We start from the raw sequence: 22,027 nt of genomic DNA, 5'->3' as shown, positions 1-22,027 counted from the left end.
TTATAAGATTAAATGAAAGCGTCTGTCAATGTTGATAGCAAAAAATGAATAAAAATTGACAATTTTCGATTTTTCAATGTACAGATAATATTGTGTTCACATTAAATGAACGTAACTACACTGCACAATATCTCTCTATAGTGTAAACCAAAAAAAATAGAATGACAAGGAAAGAATTTGTCAAATTATGCACGAATTTGTTGTCCTCTGTGTCAGTGAGAAGGACACTGTCAAATCATCCAGTAAATTGTTGCCTGTGTTTTTCTAACAGGCGCTCCAGTACTTTTCAAACAACTTTAAGGTATGTCAGCACTAGGAAACAAACTGCAAACACAACATTGTTCCAACATTCAAGGCCTTGTATTCCATCCTTAACAAATTTTAACAACCATAAAAATGATTTCTGTGGTAATTTTCGTGTCAAAAATCTTTATTCAGTGTCTACCAATGCATCTGACATTTCCCGAAATGATTGCATGGAGTTCAGTGATCCAGATACCAAAAAGATAATATCGAGGGACATGCAAGTTATCTATGATTTTGTTTCGGAAGAGGAGGAAGAAGATCTCTTCAATGAAGTAGAACCTTATTTAAGAAGATTAAGATATGAAAGTAGCCACTGGGATGATGTAAGAACAATATTTATTTACATTTCAGAAATATTGTTTTACTGTTTGGGCCAGTTTTCATCACTTGTGCATGTTTCAACTCAAAAATACTTACATTCTGACTAGTATGTACAAATGTACCAAACCAAGAACTTGCAGATATAAGTTTTTAAAAAGCACAGGTGTTAGCCTAGGTACATGGAATTCATATCAGTTTTGACATACATACACTAATTAGTTATACAAAAAGCTTTTAATATTTTCCATTTAGAAGAAAAGCATCTTTTATTACCCTAGTGTCTGAGATCCGGTAGGCATATAGTGTTTGAACTGCCTGTCTTTCCATCCCATCCATCTGTCGGTTACACTTTCTTGTAAGTCGTTTATTCAACTCCTACAGTTTTCATCATACTTAAACATCCTTATCATCGAGTGGAACTGCGTATATAATCAGGACTTTCTTATCCTTTTTTTTTTGTTTAGATTTAAAAATATAACATAATGTTGTCACTGTATTATGTGCTTATAGCTAACTCCTCCTACAGTTTAGATCCAATTCAAATGAAACTTGATGTACACCATAAGTATCAAATACACATTCACATAGACTTTTATGTGTGGTTGTTATGTCTGAGTTATGCCCCATTTTATGACTAAACAACTTTACAACTACAATTTTACTTGGGGTACTCTACTCACCCTACAGTTTCCACCTGGAGTTAAAAAGTTAGACTTTCATGACTGAGTTATGCCCTTTTTTGTATAGTCATTACATTGGTATCTTGTGTAGGGGACTCCTAGTCCTACAGCTGCCATCAAATTCAAATGAAACGACATACATCTTCCATATGCAATGCACGTACATATTTTATCACAACTTCCATATCTGAGTATTTTGTCCTGAGTTACCCTTGCTTTTGACTTTACACAGGAATGGAATTTAGCGGTCGCTAACTCGCGAAATTCGAGTAGGAATGAAAAAATGCAAGTAGAAAATCATGGCACTCAAATATTTTCGTGATCATGTTCGAAAATTGGGGAATTCGGTCAAACTGTCCTTTTCTCTTTAAAAACTCCTTTGGGGCAGTTAATTTACCAATAATCATGTGACGCTTGTCACTTTATACAAAAGTAATTATCGGAGATCTAAGTAAGCGTCTAGGCAATATTTGTTTCCATTTTGGTCTGTAATTTGCAAAGTTCTGCGGAAATGAAGAGGAAAATACCATGTTTCTTGGTGCAAAAAGGCCTGCAAAGACCGAAAATGCTAGCAACAATAGGGGCAGTGACCTGCGAAAAACTTGAAACTTTTCAATGTCCAGCCAAAAGTCCAAAGAATCATAATGTACTTTGGTTCGTATCGTACTTTCAAAACCAGAAAGTCCCCAGCCTGTCTGGGCCATGAACTTTTATATGAAACCAAACAACAACAAAACAACTTAATAAATTTAGCACATAAACAGCTGTTAAAAAATTACTAGTGGAACCCATCATTTTGCTAGTGGCAAAAAATGGCACTAGCAAAAACTTGCTAGTGTAAGTGGGAAAAGAAGTTAAATTCAATCCCTGTTACAATATTACAACTATATTTTTTTTGTGTGTATTTAACTACTCCTACAATTTTGATCTAATTCAAATGAAATTTAATACATTAAACATCATCAACATTAAGTGGACATGCCATATTCTTGAGAAAGTTATGTCTGATTATTATTCTGAACTCTACTTTTAACTTAATGTATTGTTCTATCAAGCATTATCAGGGGTCATGTGTCGTACAATGTTGACACCATTCTTGTTTAAAGTTACTACACTTTGCTGGTTAGTGACATTAATTTTTTACAACAGTAATAAAAAGGTGGTACAACTTACTGTTCAAAGCATTTTAAGTACGATAATAATTGCAAATTTAGAGCCATTGTGTGGCCATTGTAAGTCAAAGAATAGTTCATAGCAATTAATATAAATAAATTGAAAATTTCTTTAAGGCAATCCATGGTTACAGAGAAACAGAAAGGAAGTCCTGGTCAGAGAAGAACAAAAGCATTATTCAACGTGTGAGAGATGCAGCCTTTCCTCCAGGGACTCCACAGTTGACTTATGTACATGTTCTTGACTTACAGAAAGAAGGCTACATTAAACCACATGTTGATGCAGTTAAGGTATAAACTTTCTGACGCAATTTCAAAACGTTCTGCTGATATATTACCTTTTAACATGAACCTGCGACATATTGTATAATACAATGATGCTATCCCGAAATTTACATTTTTCTCAAGCCCCCTTGTGGTGAGCTCGACTTAGTCATCACTTTTGGCGGGTCGGTATATGTGCGTGCGTGCATACATGCGTCTGTCTGATTTTGTCCAGACCATAACTTTGACATGCATGGACCAATCTTGTTTATATTTGGCATGAATGCTTACCTCAATGAGAAGGAGTGTCATGGCGCAAACCCATGTTCCTATCTCAAAGGTCAAGGTCACAGTTTGTATGTTCAATTCAATTAATTTGTTGGCATTACAATTCTACCAACGCACATGCTGGCTTTGATTAATCATGAATGTATCCATTATGAGAAGGATATTGTTAAGAACCACGCCTAGTCCAATAAGGTTTCACCACATGACCAGACCAGCCTCACATCTGCCCGTTGGTCAATCTGCTGTATTGCTTTCTTATTAATGAGAACTTAGAAGTGACAGTGAAGTGTCGATGCATTTTGGATATACTATTAATTTAAGCATATTTGATTTTATGAGCAACGAAATTAAATATTACTTTACAATCTGACTTGATATTATGACTTCACATCACACTAGTGAAATAACACTAAGTTTGATACCATTGTCTGTCTTTCTTCCGATATGTGGAACATAGACATGTCTTATCTCATTCATTATAGAATGTTAATATGTTTCGTCATAAATAATATTTAGACATAAACCTTTAAATCAAGACACATATTAAGGCATAGATTGGAAACAGAGTTCATGTTATATAAACCATTCAGAACTGTATAGTTCCTTTTTTTTGTGAAACATTATAGGTAAACAATATATATTTATGTATAATATAATACTTTGAACAGTTTTGTGGCAGCACTATTGCGGGAATATCTCTGCTCTCTCCCTGTGTGATGAGACTGGTTCATACTGAGAATAAAACAAAGTTTGCTGATATTCTTTTGGAAAGAAGATCTTTGTACATTATGAAGTAAGTTACATGTAATATTTGAATTTAACGTTGAAAGTTAGAATCAGATATAAAAGTGAAAAAAAAAAAAATGAAAAACAGACAGCTAGTACTGTGTTAAAGGCCTTTTATAAACAGATTTTACTGGAGCTACTGCTATACCAGCAGCATTAGCGCTGGTGTTACGTGTAGTTACCTTGTTAACAACTCTCAGCAAGCTCACCATAACATGAAGTTTTTCAAAATAAAATAGGTTTATGTATGCAAAAGTTCTGACGTTGAATAAATGTGCATTTATCATTTAGAATATTAGAGATAGAAAGATCTTCATAAAACTTTGTTTAAAATTATGTTATTTGCAGCATAGCCTGTCAAAATTTCCATGCCATTTGACCATCCTTACTTGCAGCATTAAATACAGTGTTTCCAATATTGTAGATAAAATTTATATTTCTTGCTGATTTTGATTAATAGTATCTATTTTAGTTGTAAGTCAACCTTAATTTCTTTTTTTGTGACTTTGAAAATAAAAGATGTGCTTACAATTGTCATTGATTATGTGTATTTTATGTTGAAATCTGAAAAATATAAGACATGTATGAAATATTTGATATCTGTTTATGTGATCTTGTTAGATAGATGAAAAAATCATTGTCTGAGTCTCACTGATGAAAATACATGGACCTTTCTATTTTTAGCTCACCTGTCACAAAGTGACAAGGTGAGCTTTTGTGATCGCGCGGTGTCCGTCGTCCGTCCGTGCGTCAGTGCGTCCGTAAACTTTTGCTTGTGACCACTCTAGAGGTCACATTTTTCATGGGATCTTTATGAAAGTTGGTCAGAATGTTCATCTTGATGATATCTAGGTCAAGTTCGAAACTGGGTCACGTGCGGTCAAAAACTAGGTCAGTAGGTCTAAAAATAGAAAAACCTTGTGACCTCTCTAGAGGCCATATATTTCACAAGATCTTCATGAAAATTGGTCAGAATGTTCAACTTGATGATATCTAGATCAAGTTCGAAACTGGGTCACGTGCCTTCAAAAACCAGGTCAATAGATCTAAAAATAGAAAAACCTTGTGACCTCTCTAGAGACCATATATTTCATAAGATCTTCATAAAACTTGGTCAGAACGTTCATCTTGATGATATTTAGGTCAAGTTCGAAACTGGGCCACGTGCCTTCAAAAACTAGGTCAGTAGGTCAAATAATAGAAAAACCTTGTGACCTCTCTAAAGGCCTTTTTTTATGGGATCTGTATGAAAGTTGGTCTGAATGTTCATCTTGATGATATCTAGGTCAAGATCGAAACAGGGTCATGTGCAGTCAAAAACTAGGTCAGTAGGTCTAAAAATAGAAAAACCTTGTGACCTCTCTAGAGGCCATACTTTTCAATGGATCTTCATGAAAATTGATCTGAATGTTCACCTTGATGATATCTAGGTCAGTTTCGAAACTGGGTCAAGTGCGGTCAAAAACTACGCCAGTAGGTATAAAAATAGAAAAACCTTGTGACCTCTCTAGAGGCCATATTTTTCATGAGATCTTCATGAAAATTAGTGAGAATGTTCACCTTGATGATATCTAGATAAAGTTCAAAACAGGGTCACATACCTTTGAAAACTAGGTCAATAGGTCAAATAATAGAAAAACCTTGTGACCTCTCTAGAGACCATATTTTTCAATGGATCTTCATGAAAATTGGTCAGAATTTTTATCTTGATAATATCTAGGTCAAGTTCAAAACTGGGTCACATGAGCTAAAAAACTAGGTCACTATGTCAAATAATAGAAAAAACAACGTCTTACTCAAAACTGGGTCATGCGGGAAGAGGTGAGCGATTCAGGACCATCATGGTCCTCTTGTTATGTTAAACAGGCATTATGTTTTCAGTAACTCCAGTGTATTTATTTTGCTATCTTTTAAATGTTAACACACATTATGTTTGCAATGACCCGTATTTATTTTCTACCATCTATTTTTATGTTAACACACAATATTTTTTGTAACAACCTGTATGTATTTATTACTTCAGAGATTCAGCCAGATATGATTACACACACGAAGTTTTACCAGATGAATCTTTATTTAGAGGAAAATCTATTACAAAGGACAGAAGAATATCGGTGATCTGCAGAAATGAACCTTGAACTCTATTACTGCCTTAAAAACACTTAAGAACTTCGAAAAATGAGCCATAGAAACATTGAAAATTTTGATTCGGAAGATTTTTTCTTGCACACTGAACTATCGTCTTCGGTGATAGTTTGTCTCCATTGCTTATATAGTATATTTCTCAATTCAAAATAAGTTATTTTATGGTAAGAACATAAGGTTACCCTACAAATGATAAAACTAAAGTGGAACCTAAGTTACTGTGCATCACTGAAACGTCGTGACGTCACTTCTGTTTACGGACATTAATTTCCCACGCTTTTTGTACATACTGTACTATAAGAAAGAGTGCTACAAAGAAAGTATTTCTATTTGCTTTATTCTCTTTCTATGCCCCCACTTTGGGGAGGGGGGCATATAGATTTGCCCTTGTCTGTCAGTCCTCCCTCTCTCCCTCCGTCCGTCCTTCCGAGAATGTTGTGTCGCCCCTAGCTCCAAAAGTATTTGACCTAGAGTCACTAAACTTTACAGGAATGTTGGTCAGCATGTGTAGTTGTGCACCTGGGGTTTCGCGTCCCGATTCATTCAGTCATTTAGGAGTTATGGCACCTGACTTTGTAAAAATTGGTCATTTTAGTGTTGTTTCGCGCCTAGCTCCAAAAGTATTTGACGTAGAGTCACAAAACTTTACAGGAATGTTGGTCAGCATGTGTAGTTGTGCACCTGGGGTTTTGCGTCTGGATTCATTCAGTCATGTAGGAGTTACGGCCCCTGACTCAGTAAAAAATTGGTCATTTTAATGTTGTGTCGCACGTAGCTCCAGAAGTATTTGACCTAGAGTCACCAAAGTTTACAGAAATGTTGGTCAGCACATGCAGTTGTGCACTTGGGGCTTCGCATCCGGATTCAGTCAGTCGTGTAGGAGTTATGGTCCCTGATCAGTTAAAAATTGGTCATTTTGATGTTGTGTCGCACGTAGCTCCAGAAGTATTTGACCTAGAGTCACCAAAGTTTACAGGAATGTTGGTCAGCATGTGCAGTTGTGCACCTGGGGTTTTGCGTCTGGATTCATTCAGTCATGTAGGAATTATGGCCCCTGACTTATTTAAAAATTTGTCATTTTAATGTTGTGTAGCGCGTAGATTCATTCAGTCATTTAGGAGTTATGGCCCCTGACCTTGTAAAAATTGGTCATTTTAGTGTTGTGTCGTGCCTAGCTCCAAAAGTATTTGACGTAGAGTCACAAAACTTTACAGGAATGTTGGTCAGCATGTGTAATTGTGCACCTGGGATTTGCGTCCGGATTCATTCAGTCATGTAGGAGTTATGGCCCCTGACTCAGTAAAAAATTGGTCATTTTAATGTTGTGTCGCACGTAGCCCCAAAAGTATTTGACCTAGAGTCACCAAAGTTTACAGAATGTTGGTCAGCATTGCAGTTGTGCCCCTGGTGTTCGCAGTCCGGATTCATTCAGTCTGTAGGAGTTATGGTCCCTGATCAGTTAAAAATTGTCATTTTAATGTTGTTGCGCCGTAGATCAGTCAGTATTTGACTAGGTCACTGTAAAATTAGGTATTTTAGGTTGATGTGCAGTAGTCCAAAGTTTTGCGTTGGTCACAAATGTAGGAATTTGGCCTGATATTTAAATTGTCATAATGTGGTCTTAGCGTCGGATTCATTCAGTCTGTAGGAGTTATGGCCCCTGACCAGTAAAAAATTGGTCATTTTAATGTGTGTGTCCGCCTAGCTCCAAAAGTATTTGACGTAGAGTCACCAAATTTACAGGAATGTTGGTCAGCATGTGTATTGTGCACTGGGTTTTGCTCCGGATTCATTCAGTCATGTAGGAGTTATGGCCCCTACTAGTTAAAAAATTGTCATTTTAATGTTTGTGCGCACTAGCTCCAAAAGTATTTGACCTAGAGTCACCAAAGTTTACAGGAATGTTGGTCAGCATGTGCAGTTTGCACCTGGGTTTCATGTCCGATTCATTCAGTCATTTAGGAGTTATGGCCCCTGACCTAGAAAAATTTGTCCTTTTTAAGGGGTTGTTCTATGACACAGTAGATTAATTCAGATCATTTAGGATAAGGCCATGATCATTGCAAAAAATATCGTCATTTGTGTTTGAATCAGGTAGTCTAGTCTCGTTGACGTAGAGTCAAAAAACTTTTCAGGAATGTTGGTCAGCATGTGTAACTGTGCAACTGGGGTCTTGCGTCCGGATTCATTCAGTCGTGTAGGAGTTATGGCCCCTGACTCAGTAAAAAATTGGTCATTTTAATGTTGTGTCACGCGTAGCTCCAAAAGTATTTGACCTAGAGTCACCAAAGTTTACAGGAATGTTGGTCAGCATGTGCAGTTGTGCACTTGGGGTTTTGCATCCGGATTCATTCAGTCATGTAGGAGTTATGGCCCCTACTTAGTTAAAAAATTGTCATTTTAATGTTTTGTAGCGCTTAGCTCCAAAAGTATTTGACCTAGAGTCACCAAAGTTTACAGGAATGTTGGTCAGCATGTGCAGATCTGCACCTGGGGTTTCACGTCCAGATTCATTCAGTATTATAAGAGTTATGGCCCCTGACCTAGGAAAATATTTGTGTCCTTTGTCATGTAGTGTGGGCATCTGTGTCCTATGGACACATTTCTAGTTTTTTAAAAAAATAAATATACAAGAAAAATAATCTGCCAGGATAAAGAGCTTATATGTATACAATATGCAAGAAAAAATATCAGTCATGTGTTTATGAATCAGGTAGAAATATCTATCTCTCTGCCACCTGTGCATGGGAAGTAACTCGGCAAGCCTCGTTACCGCCCAATGCTTGGTGCCCTCGGGACGGATATTTCTTTTCTGATTCATAAATACATGACACATGTTATTATTGTTACTTATATATTTATGAAATATGCATGATAAAAAAGAGTATTAAGATGGCATTTTTTCTGTATTTAAACAAAGTTTGACAATGCTTGTAGAGGTGTTATTTAGATTAGTTTTATTCAGATGTACAGAGATTCTGTTGCCAAGAAAGAATATCATTTATCTTACACTGTTAAGAGGATAATGTATATTGAAAAAGTATTTACGGTGACAAAAGCTAAAGTTGACTTTTATGTTGAAAAACACCCCCATATTAGACCAGATGTAATAAATAACAGTAAGTGAACATATAAAAATATTTGCATGCATTTTGCAAGAATAAAATTATTGCTATATGTGGACGAGGTGTTTTTAAAGTCCTTTAGTGTAACTGTAGTCTCATTATTCTGGTGATCGTTCAAAATACCCATTGACAGATATGAAATAACTGTTTTAGTATCTGCATATAGAATTTATAGTGTTGACCTGATATAGTGTTAATATTTTACTCATGAAGATATTGTTGTAAAATTCTGTTAGTTATATTCCCATAAACAAAGCTTATGGGCAACAAAGTTTAGTGTGATCAGTACAAAGGAACCGTCTTACAGCGGATCTGTCATGTGTTTGGCCGTTTGCAAAAAGTTTGTGGACTTCTTCCACCTTTTTAGCTCATGGTGAGCTTTTGTGACCCCTCAGTGTCCGTCATGTGTCGTGTGTCGTATGTCCGCCAACATTTTCTAAAAAAATCTTCTTGAAAACCACTGGGCAGAATTACACCAAAATTCACAGGAATGATCCTTGGGTGGTCCCCTTTCAAAATTGTTCAAAGAATTTAATTCCATGCAGAACACTGATTGCCATGGCAACCGAAAGGAAAAACTTTAGAAATCTTCTTGTCCAAAACTGCAAGGCATGGAGCCTTGATATTTGGCATGTGACATCATCTTATGGTCCTCTATCAAGATTGTTCTAATTATGCCCCTGGGGTGAAAAGAGGCCCAGCTCCGGGGGTCACAAGTTTTACATAGACTTAAATAGTAAAAAACTTTAAAAACCTTCTTGTCTAAAACCACAAGACCTAGGCCTTTGATATTTTGTATGTAGCATTGCCTTGTGGTCCTCTACCAAAATTTTTCAAATTATGCCCCTGGGGTGAAAAGAGGCCCCACCCCGGGGGTCCCAAGTTTTACATAAACATATAGGAAAAAAAATAAAAATCTTCTTGTCTGAAACCACAAGACCTAGGCCTTTGATATTTGGTATGTAGCATTGCCTTATGGTCCTCCACCAAGATTGTTCAAATTATTACCCAGGGATGAAAAGAGGCCCCACCCCAGTGGTCTCAAGTTTTACATAGACTTATATAGGAATTTTTAAAACAAAAAAATCTTCTTGTCTGAATGTTCAAGGCCTAGGCCTTTGATACATAGTGGTTCTCTAACAAGAATCTTCAAATTATGCCCCTGGGGTGAAAAGAGGCCCTGCCCCGGGGGTCACTTGTTTTATGAGTTATATAGGAAAAAATACTTTAAAAACTTTCTGATCATATTTCCTAGACTGTTTTATTATAATTTCCTGATGACCCCAAGTAATTAGGGGTCACTTGACTTTGACCTACTTTTTTTGTTTTTTAAGATAGAGCCTTGAGATTTGGATGACAAGTACAGTTTTGCACACCGATCCTAAAACTGACTTTCAGTGGCCATGAATGTGACCTACTTTCTTCAGTTTGACATTTGAAACATGTAGCTCATATTACTCAGGTGAGCGGACCAGGGTCATCATGACCCTCTTGTTAAAGGAATTCCAGTGAAAATTTACGCATGACCGCCAGTGCTGGGGAGGGGATGCGAAGGGGATGCAGAGGTCAGCATTCCCACATGCAAGAAGTTTGTGGAGCAATAATGGCCGTGTGTTTAAACAGATTCCACTGAAACCAGATCACTATGAAGTGTAGATGAGTAAAGTTTGGGGGCCCAGAGGCTATCATCTACATGCAAAAATATGTGGAGCAAGCTTTTTTTCACATTTTAACATGGATTCCAATAAAACTTCATAGACATATTAACAAAAAGTCTCGATATTCTTGACTTATTTTTTCTGAGATAGACAAAGGTGGAGAGTGCAGTGGCCCCAATACTCCCTTGGAATTAACTACTTTTCATGTATTTGTAGAGATAGAAGGGCTGACGCCACCATCTCCTAAAGTTTATTGAACAAACTGCAGCGTACACTAGAGTCACTGTATATGAGACCTTGCTGGTGTAGGTCGGTCTGTCGGTCGGTCCGTAGACCAATCAGTTCCCAGATGATAACTCAAGAACGCTTGGGCCCAAGATCATGAAACTTTATAGGGATGTTGACCATGACCAGCAGATGACCGCTATAGATCTTGAGATCAGTAGGTCAAAGGTCAAGGTCACAGTGACCTGGAACAGTTAAACCGTTTCCAAACGATAACTTGAGAACACTTGTGCCTAGAATCACGAAACTTAATAGGGAGGTTGATATCATGACCAGCAGATGACCCCTATTGATTTGAGATGTAAGTCAAAGGTCAAGGTCACATTGACCCAGAGCAGTAGAACTTATTTTGCCAAATAACTAGAGAATGCTTTGGTCAAAGATCATATTTGATACGGAGGCCATTTATGACTGGTAAATGCCCCTTAATTATTGATTTGAGGTCAGTGCATAATTTAGGTCAAGTTTAATACTGGGTTATGTTGGGTAAAAGAAACTAGCTTTATCTACATAATACCTTGTCAGATTTTTTCTTTTTTGTAGGGGATGGGATTGGGGGGGGGGGGGGGGTGAGGGGGTAGGAGGTGCGGGAGGCACTTAAAGTTACCCTTGTCCATTGGTCCAAATTTCTTATAAGGCATATATCTCGTAAGATATTTGACTTGTCAAACCTCACAGGATTGTCATTCAACATAACTTTGACATGCATAGAGCAATCTTGTTTATATTTGGCATAAATGTTAACCTCATTGAGACGGAGTGTCATGCCTATCTCAAAGGTCAAGGTCACAGTTTAAGTTCAAAGGTCCTTTCAGATCTTGACAGCTGGTCTGGACCATAACTTTGACATGCAAATCTTGTTTATATTTGGCGTGAATGTTAACCTCAGTGAGATGGAGTGTCATGCAGAAACCCAAGGTTCCTATCTGAAAGGTCAAGGTCACAGTTGGAGGTCAAAGTTCTTGACAGCTTGTCCGGACCATATAATGTGACATGCATAGAGCAATTTTGTTTATATTCGGCATGAATGTTAACCTCAGTGAGAAGGAGAGTCACGCGCAAAACCCAGGTTCCTATCTCAAAGGTCAAGGTCACAGATGGAGGTCAAAGGTCATGTCAGATCTTCTCCGGCCCATAACGTTGACATGCATTGAGAAATCTTGTTTATATTTGGCACGAATGTTTAACTCATTGAGACAGAGTGTCATGTATAAACCTCAGATTCCTATCTCAAAGGTCAAGGTCACAGTTAGGGGTCAAAGGGCGGGCTCAACATGTTGGCCGTGGGCATCTGGTATTAGGATTTCATAGTGTTTGTTTGGGATGTCACTCAGACAGAGCACAATTATGCTGCATCACTTAGTGAAAAATATGCATTAAGTGCTTAAAAGTTTGTGTTGCATATATCTTAAAAATGTTTGACCTAAAGTCATGAAGCCAAGTAGGAATATTATTCTGAATGTGAATTTATGCACCTGAGTTTTGTTGCAAGACCAGAGTTATGGCATTAGACTTATTCAGAAATGTAGGGTTAACGCACGTTATTTTCGTGTAACAACATAGCCAGAGGGATTCTGCAGATGTTGTTTAACGAAAGAAACCATATACAGTGACAGGAGACGGGGGACCAAAAACAAGGTCACAAGGTCAAAGCATTGATAAATCTTGTAATTACCCTAGAGGTCACGTTTTACGCCTGTGACATGAAACAGCTTCTGAATCAGAATGTTTGTCTTTATAAAATCTAAGCCTGACTGAAAAATGGGTCATCTTGGGTCAAGAACAGATCATAAAAAACCTTACGACATTAGGCCTGATATTAATGAAACCTGGTCAGAATGTTGTTTGTGGAATCATTGCCAAGTTTGAAACTCGGCCATCTGGGACTTGAAAGCTTGGTCTACAGGTCGAATCATAAAAAAATTATTGTTTATTCTCTAGATGTCCTTATTTTTTATCTAACCTATACAACGCCTGGACACAATATTTGTGTCATAAAATCCGCAAGGTAAAGCTCGAAACTGGGCCATCTTTGGTAATTATTTAGGTCCTAGGCTAGATCCTAGTAAATTCTCATGAATTCTGTAGAGACTGTAAACCTTTTTATCATCTGGTTCAGGTTTGATATTGGATCATCTGGGGTCAGAAAGTACGCCCTATGTGAAATTTCGTTTTAACATTCTAAACCAGTTCTTAGTGAGTGGAAAGGGGCAACTGATGAACTTAACTATTTGGCCACGGATATCCCTACTTGTACATGTATGCGTACATGTCTTAAATATCTATGCGTACTTATAACTGGTAAACGTTGTCCAATAAATTACGATACGCGCAGAACTACACGTTGACTTCAGATGTAGATTTTACAGGTACATTTTGAACTTGTACTGAAAATTTAATGAAAATTATAAAGTCAGAATATCAATACATCTGACGCCTATCTAGAAAAGAATAAAATCCTTCATTCTACTTGCCTGCGTGTCCATACGAATTTAAATACGTTTCAGATTGGAAATTTAATCATTATACTGAGTTCTGAAAAAAAAACGCCCCCTCCGAAGAAGTATGCTGTTTTTAAGTGCATAGGACACTTTGGTTTTCACTCAATAAAATGGTGAACGCTTTGGCCTTCCGTGGTCAAACTCCATAGGATCATTACCTATGGTTATTAGATTAACCTTACTGGTTAGTAGGTCAACAGTCAAGGTCACAGGTAGGTATGGGTATCTTGCCATTCTGAAACAGGTTTCCACTTATTAACGAGAAAGCTTTGGTGTGCAGTAGTATTACTTCATACGATTATAACCTGTGTCCAGTAGATGATCCTATTGTTTTGGGGCTTAGTTGGTCAAATGTTATGGCGATACATGTATTGACTGTAAACGATGCGAAATTAGACGACAAACCACGAGAAGGCCTTGATTGTTCTCATTCTTATATGTTCACTGAAATATTCAGATAAAAGTTAAGCTAGGCACCATTTATCCAATTAGTGCTGAACCGGACGTCATGGGGCAATTTGATAATAACAATGCTCTCTTACCGGTCCGCGCGCCAACCGTTGTTTATGGCAGATTCTAACACGACCAGCAAATAACCTATATACACATAGAAGAACATCAGTCAACGGTTATTTTGCGATAACCCATGCGCGTGCAGTGACGTCATCCGATCCACGTGCGTAACACGGTCGTAAAAAGTAGATACCATTTTTAGCTCATCTGATTTTTTGAAAAAAAAATGATGAGTTATTGTCATCACTTGAGCGGTTGTCGGCGTCGGCGTCAGCGTCTGCGTCGGCGTTGCCTGGTTATGTTTTATGTTTAGGTCAACTTTTCTCCTAAACTATCAAAGCTATTGCTTTGAAACTTGGAATACTTGTTCACCATCATAAGCAGACCCTGTACATCAAGAAACATAACTCCATCTTGCTTTTTGCAAGAATTATTGCCCCTTTTGGACTTAGAAAATCATTTTCTTGGTTGAGTATTATGTTTAAGTCAACTTTTCTCATAAACTATCAAAGCTATTGCTTTAAAACTTGCAACCGTTTTTCACCATCATAAGCTGACCTTGTACAGCAAGAAACATAACTCCATCCTGCTTTTTGCAAGATTTATGGCCCCTTTTGTACTTAGAAAATATCAGATTTCTTGGTTAAGTTTTACGTTTAGGTCAACTTTTTCTCTTAAACTATCAAAGCTATTGCTTTGAAACTTGCAACACTTGTTCACCATCATAAGCTGACCCTGTACAGCAAGCAACATAACTCCATCCTGCTTTTTGCAATAATTATTGCTCCTTTTGGACGTAGAAAATCATTTTCTTGGTTGAGTAGAGTTATGTTTAAGTCAACTTTTCTCATAAACTATCAAAGCTATTGCTTTAAAACTTGCAAAAGTTTTTCACCATCATAAGTGGACACTGTACACCAAGAAACATAACTCTATCCTGCTTTTTGCAAGAATGATGGCCCTTTTTAGACTTAGAAAATCATGGGTAGGACAATATTTCTATTAGTCTATACAAAAAAAATCAGATGAGCGTCAGCACACGCAAGGCGGTGCTCTTGTTTCTAACACTGTTGATATTAGTATGTCGTGTTAGAATCGAAATAACAAGTTCCCAAGTGTGATTTATCGTAGATTCTAACACGATCCGATTCATTTTCCTATTAAACGAAGAAGGCTAGAAACAGTGAATTATTAAACAACAATTCACTGTTCTGACGTCACGATTATTACGTCACAGCGTCAAACGGCGTAGCGGCGCGCTGGAAAAGAAACCGATTGAAAACGGGCAAATATTTAATGAATGCCGACAAGGATGTACTTCAAAATCCTTGGTAACATGTTAGAATCGAAATAATATATCTCATTTAGTGATTTGCTCTTGAATAAATCACTGTTTGTCGTTCAGATGCGTAGATTTATATCACTCGGGCTGCGCCCTCGTGATATAATTCCTTCGCATCTGAACTCCAAACAGTGATTTATTCAGCGACAAATCACCGATGACATATATTATTTCTTAAATAACCCGAGCTTTTCGCTCTTATGCGAAACAATATATCACTCAGGTCTACGGCCTTCGTGATATATTCTACGATAAACCACGATTGGGAACTTATTATTTAAGAAATAATTTATAGCAAAAGAGTGCTTTAACACTATTCATGCACGATGGGCGGTTATACGTCGGGCGTAATAATTTCACGAGGGCGCAGCCCGAGTGAGATTATTTGTACGACGTATTACTGCCCGAGTGTATAAATAGTGTTTAAACACTCTTTTGTTATGAATTATTTCGATTCTAATATGCATGAATCTAAAACAGTAGATAAAATATAGTAGCACTCTTTCTTGGTTGCAACAAAAACATTGACGTCACCGCACGTTAACGTGACGTCATTCTAGCGTAAGTGTTTTAACAGAGAAAAGCATATTAGAATTAACAAATAATCAAGGTCTTCGAGTGGTTTATCGTCTGATTTACCACGGTTCAGAGTTCAGATGCGTAGGAATTGAACCACGAGGGCGTTAGCCCGAGTGGTTAAATACTGAAGCATCTGAACGATGAACCGTGGTAAATTAGACGATAAATCACAAGAAGGCCTTGATTGTTTTCATTCTGACATGCTAACTGATATATTTTAATAAATATTATGCTGGGCTTCATTTACGCGAGGAGTAATGTATCGGATGTCATGCGGCAATTTGACGTCATAATGCTCTCGCGCGTCAACCGTTGTTTATCGCAGAATATACAGAGCTTGATTTTCTTCTTTGTTTAACTGGAAATCAATTCGAGCCATGTTAGAATTCTTAATTATACAGAGCTTACATTTATTTAACAAATAATCAAGGCCTTCGAGTGGTTTATCGTCTGATTTACCACGGTTCAGAGTTCAGATGCGTAGGAATTGAACCACGAGGGCGTTAGCCCGAGTGGTTAAATACTGAAGCATCTGAACGATGAACCGTGGTAAATTAGACGATAAATCACAAGAAGGCCTTGATTGTTTTCATTCTGACATGCACATTGACATATTTTAATAAATATTATGCTGGACTTCCATTTACCCGAGGAGTAATTATCGGACGTCATGCAGCAATTTGACGCCATAATTGACGTTATAATGCTCTTTTACCGGTCCGCGCGTCAACCATTGTTTATCGCAGAATATACAGAGCTTGATATCCTTCTTTGTTTAACTAGAAATCAAATCGAGCCATGTTAGAATCTTTGTTTAACTGACAATCAAATCGATCCATGTTAGAAAGTTTATTTTATACCATGTTAATATTTTTTTTTTTGCTAAAAAGGTAATTGTATCCTTAAAAGCGGCAAATGGACATAAAGTTGCATTTTTTTCTGAATATGACCCAATATGACTGAAGTTAATGCAAGAATTTTAGAGAATTCCCACATCAGAATAGTAACTTATCTTTAAATACATATTACTACTGTTAGGGTTATTGTTAAGAGTGACATGTCCTGTGTTTTAATTATCATTTTGTAATCAACACAAAATAACCATTATAGTCTAAGCGAATCATGCTTTGTCTAAATGTGCATAAGTCAATGAGACAGGGAAGAAAGCTGTTAGATATTTGATTGCAAAAATAAACAATAATGATGAATATACATTTTAATTTTTTATTCATTCAAACTGATATTCTCTAACGTTGTCATAAGATTAGGACAAAGAACTCGGAGCACTTTCGTACTCAAAATCGTCATCGGATGTGTATAGGTCAAGGTCATGATTTGCGTTGTAGGCGGATGATGTTGACGCACGTGAGCTAATGGTCTCGTAACTAGCAGACGCAGCAGGCAACATCTTTGTTCTTTTTGAGGTGGCGGAAGTTGTGGAAGCAGACGACATTGTTTCCGTCCTTAATCTTGTTGAATTTGTCCTGTCAGACGTCTTTCGTTCCCTGGAAGTTCATTTAGAATACAATATTTACACTCTTCACAGCAATAACTAGTAGATCTAGATCTAATTGCTTCTATAAAATAATTAAAGTTTTCAAAATTCTAATTTATTTAAGAAATAACATATCCCAAATAGTTATTTGTCGTTGAATAAAATCATTGTTTGGAGTTTAGATGCGAAAGAATTAGATCTATATCACGAGGGTGCAAAATCTAGAGCAAATATTGTTTGAGATAGATCTATATCATTTCGGTTCTAACATTTTGCCTGTTTTGTGTAGGTTTCTTTCCCAGCGCGCCGCTATGACGTTTGACCCCATGGCATTAAAACAGTGAATCATTGCATAAAAACATAAAATTTGTAGTCTTCTTTGTTATAATAGGAATTTAGGGTGTTAGAATGTGCATGTTGTAGGATCTTTTAAGTTATAAAGAAGACCCTTAAAATTTCATAAATAGAAAAACACTAGATAAAGCCTAAAAGTTGATTTCTAAGTTCTTGAAATAACCAAAAACTATTTTGCAAACGTTCCGTTTATGAATCAAGAAATGAGCCGCGCCATGAGAAAATCAACATAGTGGCTTTGTGACCAGCATGGATCCAGACCAGCCTGCGCATCTGCGCAGTCTGGTCAGGATCCATGCTGTTCACTTTCATTGTCTACTGGAATTAGAGAAATAGTTAGCGAACAGCATGGATCCTGACCAGACTGCGCGGATGCGCAGGCTGGTCTGGATCCATGCTGGTCGCAAAGCCACTATGTTGGTTTTCTCATGGCACGGCTCAAATGAAGTTTCGAAGTAATTTGTTTACGCGTGATTGCAAAGAATGATAATTCCGGCTTCAGTAGGTATTTCGCATAGATATCTCATGGAAAATTGAGAAGGACAAGCATCTAGTTACAAATTGACAGTTACATATACATTTTGTATTAGGCGAAGACAATGTGTTTAACGTCTACGAATGTAGCGGTAATGCACAGTGCTTGATGTATTAATTAAGGCATACAGACACTAAATAAGAAAATGGCGCGTACAAGTTGTCCTCAGTTCTTTTTTGTTCTGTAGAGCTATTTTCTTTGCATTTTTTTGCTAAAATCACATGGCAGGTCTATGCTTGAAGTGTAGGTAGCATTTTCATAATGAAAGAACATCATGACAGAATTTTTCATAGAAACTTAGATCATACACCACCACTACAATTTGGGGTCTCATTGTTTTGTGCTGATTTTGCAGTTTGTGTGTTTGACTGAAAATATTTTTCTTGCCATCAAACGTGGCCCTTACTTTTCTTTTAATTTTTATTCAGCAATGACAATACTCTTTAAGAAAATGAAAGTTACAGACGTTTAAAATTGGTCCTGATGTGTGCCGAGGCCATTGGAAACATGTCAATTTTATATAGAATAAAGAAGAACAGCTATTTAGTGAGTTGTAACCTATAAGATGACATTGGTAATAATTGAAATCTGGCCAGATGAGGGTGGAAATGGGCTACCTTGATTAGAATTTGATAGAAGATGACAAATTTATTGCAATTTTGAGGTAAACGAGGATCAACCCCAAAAATATCACATTTTCACTGTTCTGGGTGTTTTTTGTTCCAAAGAACTGCATATTTATAGCCTAAAGATGGCTAATTTCTGGCAATCAGAGATAAAAATGAACATATTTAACAGTTTAAATGTGTAATTTGTATGCAGATCAGAGTAGAAAATGACAAAACAGGGCAAAACAAGGCTACAGTTAGGGTAACTGCTTGAAGAATATGTCGTGACAGCTATTTTTGGCGCTGTCCTATGTTACTGAAAATGCCATTAAACCTTAGACACTGTTGATATCAATCTAAAATCTTGTATTGTTCATGCATTTAGTTTGCTTGTACATTTCAAATGAAACTGGCACAATGTCAGAGAAAAAAGTTTTTCTTATAGGCATACAGACACTAAATAAGAAAGTGGCGCGAAAAAAATAGTTGTCGTATAATGGCGGATAAAATAGTCCGGGCCTGTGTTTTTGCTCTATAAAGCTGTTTTCCATATTTTCTTTGCATTTTTTTTTGCTAAAATCACATGACAGATCTATGCTTAACTTGTTGGTAGCATTTTCATAAAATGTACTGCAATTACACAAGAGAAAACCTGTATGTATAACGTAAGCTAACCTTAGTGGCAGTTCTCCTCGTGCGGACGATTTTACCGACAATGGCGTGGTTGGCTTTTTTGAGGCAGATCTTACCGACACTGGCGTGTCTGGCTTTGTTGAGGCAGGTCTAAGTGACACTGGCGTGTCTGGCTTTGTTGAGGCAGGTCTTCCCGGCAATGTAGTCACTGGCTTTGTTGAGGCAGGTCTTACCAACAATGGCGTATTTGGTTTTGTTGAGACAGGCCTTACCGACACTGGCCTATCTGGCTTTGTTGAGGCAGGTTTTACTGACACTGGCGTGGTTGGCTTTGTTGAGGCAGGTCTTACCAACAATGGCGTGTTTGGCTTTGTTGAGGCAGGTCTTACCGACACTGGCGTGACTGGCTTTGTTGAGACAAGTCTTCCCGACAATGGAGTCACTGACTTTGTTGAGGCAGGTCTTTCCGACACTGGCTTTGTTGAGGCAGCTCTTCCCGGCAATGGAGTTACTGGCTTTGTTGAGGTAGGTCTTCCCGGCAATAAAGTTACTGGCTTTGTTGAGGTAGGTCTTCTCGACAATGGAGTCACTGGCTTTGTTGAGGTAGGTCTTACTGACACGGGATTGGTCGGCTTTGTTGAGCTAGGTCTTTCAGACAATGGCGTGGCTTGCTTTGTTGAGGCAGGTCTTCCCGACAATGGCGTGTCTGGCTTTGTTGAGGCAGGTCTTCTCGACAATGAAGTCACTGGCTTTGTTGAGGCAGGTCTTACTGTCATTGTCGTGTCTGGCTTTGTTAAGGCAGGTCTTATAAACACTGGCGTGATTGGCTTTGTTGATGTTGAAGTAGGTCTTTCAGACAATGGCGTGGCTGGCTTTGTTGAGGCATGTCTTCCCAAAAATGGAGTCACTGGCTTTGTTGAGGCAAGTCTTACCGACACTGGCGTGCCAGGCTTTGTTGAGGCAGGTCTTCCCGACCCTGGAGTCATTGACTTTGTTGAGGCAGTTCTTACTGACACTGGTGTGGCTGGCTTTATTGAGGCAGGTCTTCTCGGCAATGGAGTGGCTGGATTTGTTAAGCAAGGTCTTCCCGATAATGAAATCACTGGCTTTGTTAAGGTAGCTCTTTCAGACAATGGTGTGGCTGGCTTTGTTGAGGCAGGTCTTCCCGACAATGGAGTCACTGGCTTTGTTGAGGCAGGCCTTCCCGACAATGGAGTTACTAGTTTTGTTGAAGCAGCTCTTTCAGACATAGAAGTAACTGGCTTTGTTGGGACAGCTCTTTCAGACAATGGCGTGATTGACGTTGTGGAGGCAGGTCTTCCCAGCACTGGCGTGTCTAGTTTTGTGGAACATGGTCGTCCTGACACTGACGTGTCAAGCTTTGTGGAACGTGGTCTTCCTGACACTGGCGTGTCTAGCTTTGTGGAACCTGGTCTTACTGTCACTGGCGTGTCACGCTTTCTGGAATCTGGTCTTCCTAACACTGGCGTGTCAAGCTTTGTGGAACCTGCTCTTCCTGACACTGGCGTGTATAGCTTTGTGGAACCTTGTCTTCCAGACACTGGCGTGTCAAGCTTTCTGGAATCTGGTCTTCCTGACACTGGCGTGGTTGACTTTGTTGAGGCAGGTCTACCTAATACTAGCATGTCTTTCTTTGTGGAACTTGGTCTTCCTGATACTGGCGTGTCTTGCTTTGTGGAACCTGGTCTTACTGTCACTGGCGTGTCAAACTTTGTGGATCCTTGTCTTCCAGACTCTGGCGTGTCTTGGTTTGTTGAACCTGGTCTTCCTGGCGCTGGCGTGTCTTGCTTCGTGGAACCTAGTCTTCCTGATACTGGCGTGTATTGCTTTGTGGAACCTGGTCTCCCTGACACTTGCGTGTCAAGCTTTACGGAACCTGGTCTTCCTGACACTTCAATGTTTAGCTTTGTGGAACCTGGTCTTCCTGACAATGGCGGGTCAAGCTTTGTGGAACCTGGTCTTCCTGTCACATGCGCGTCTTGCTTTGCAATACCTGGTCGTCCTGATACTGGCGTGTCTAGCTTTGTGGAACCTGGTCTTCCTGTCACTTGCGCGTCTAGCTTTGCAGTACCTGGTCGTCCTGACACTGGCGTGTCAAGCTTTGCGGAACCTGGTCGTCCTGACACTGGCGTGTCTAGCTTTGTGGAACCTGGTCTTCCTGACACTTGCGTGTTAAGCTTTGCGGAACCTGATCTTCCTGACACTGGCATGTCAAGCTTTGCGGAACCTGGTCCTTCTGACAGTGGCCTGTCAAGCTTTGTGGAACCTGGTCTTTCTGACACTTGCGTGTCTAGCTTTGTGGAACCTGATCTTCCAGACACTGGCGTGTCTAGCTTTGTAGAACCTGGTCTTCCTGACCCTAGCATGTCTAGCTTTGTGGGACCTGGTCTTCCCGACACTGGCGTGGCTGACTTTG

General features: G+C 38.4%; 2 protein-coding genes across 2 annotated transcripts; one reads left to right on the top strand and one right to left on the bottom strand.

The window, feature by feature from the left end:
• Nucleotides 1-12: 12 nt before the first annotated feature.
• Nucleotides 13-6,988, top strand: LOC123524745 (alpha-ketoglutarate-dependent dioxygenase alkB homolog 7, mitochondrial-like). Its single transcript, XM_045303200.2, has 4 exons — nucleotides 13-629; nucleotides 2,597-2,770; nucleotides 3,700-3,824; nucleotides 5,841-6,988. Exons 1-4 carry the CDS (start codon nucleotides 162-164, stop codon nucleotides 5,953-5,955), a joined length of 882 nt encoding a protein of 293 aa, XP_045159135.2. The 5' UTR covers nucleotides 13-161; the 3' UTR covers nucleotides 5,956-6,988.
• A 10,187-nt stretch (nucleotides 6,989-17,175) lies between these two features.
• Nucleotides 17,176-21,978, bottom strand: LOC123524746 (polycystic kidney disease protein 1-like 3). Its single transcript, XM_045303201.2, has 2 exons — nucleotides 19,633-21,978; nucleotides 17,176-17,470 (listed from the first exon to the last, which is right to left on the bottom strand). Exons 1-2 carry the CDS (start codon nucleotides 21,975-21,977, stop codon nucleotides 17,230-17,232), a joined length of 2,586 nt encoding a protein of 861 aa, XP_045159136.2. The 5' UTR covers nucleotide 21,978; the 3' UTR covers nucleotides 17,176-17,229.
• Between the last annotated feature and the right edge of the window lie 49 nt (nucleotides 21,979-22,027).

This window comes from Mercenaria mercenaria, chromosome 3, assembly GCF_021730395.1.
Source record: "Mercenaria mercenaria strain notata chromosome 3, MADL_Memer_1, whole genome shotgun sequence".
Classification (NCBI taxonomy): Eukaryota; Metazoa; Mollusca; class Bivalvia; order Venerida; family Veneridae; genus Mercenaria; species Mercenaria mercenaria.
The sequence above is the reverse complement of the archived record's forward strand: the minus strand, read 5'-3'. Positions and strand labels throughout refer to the sequence as shown.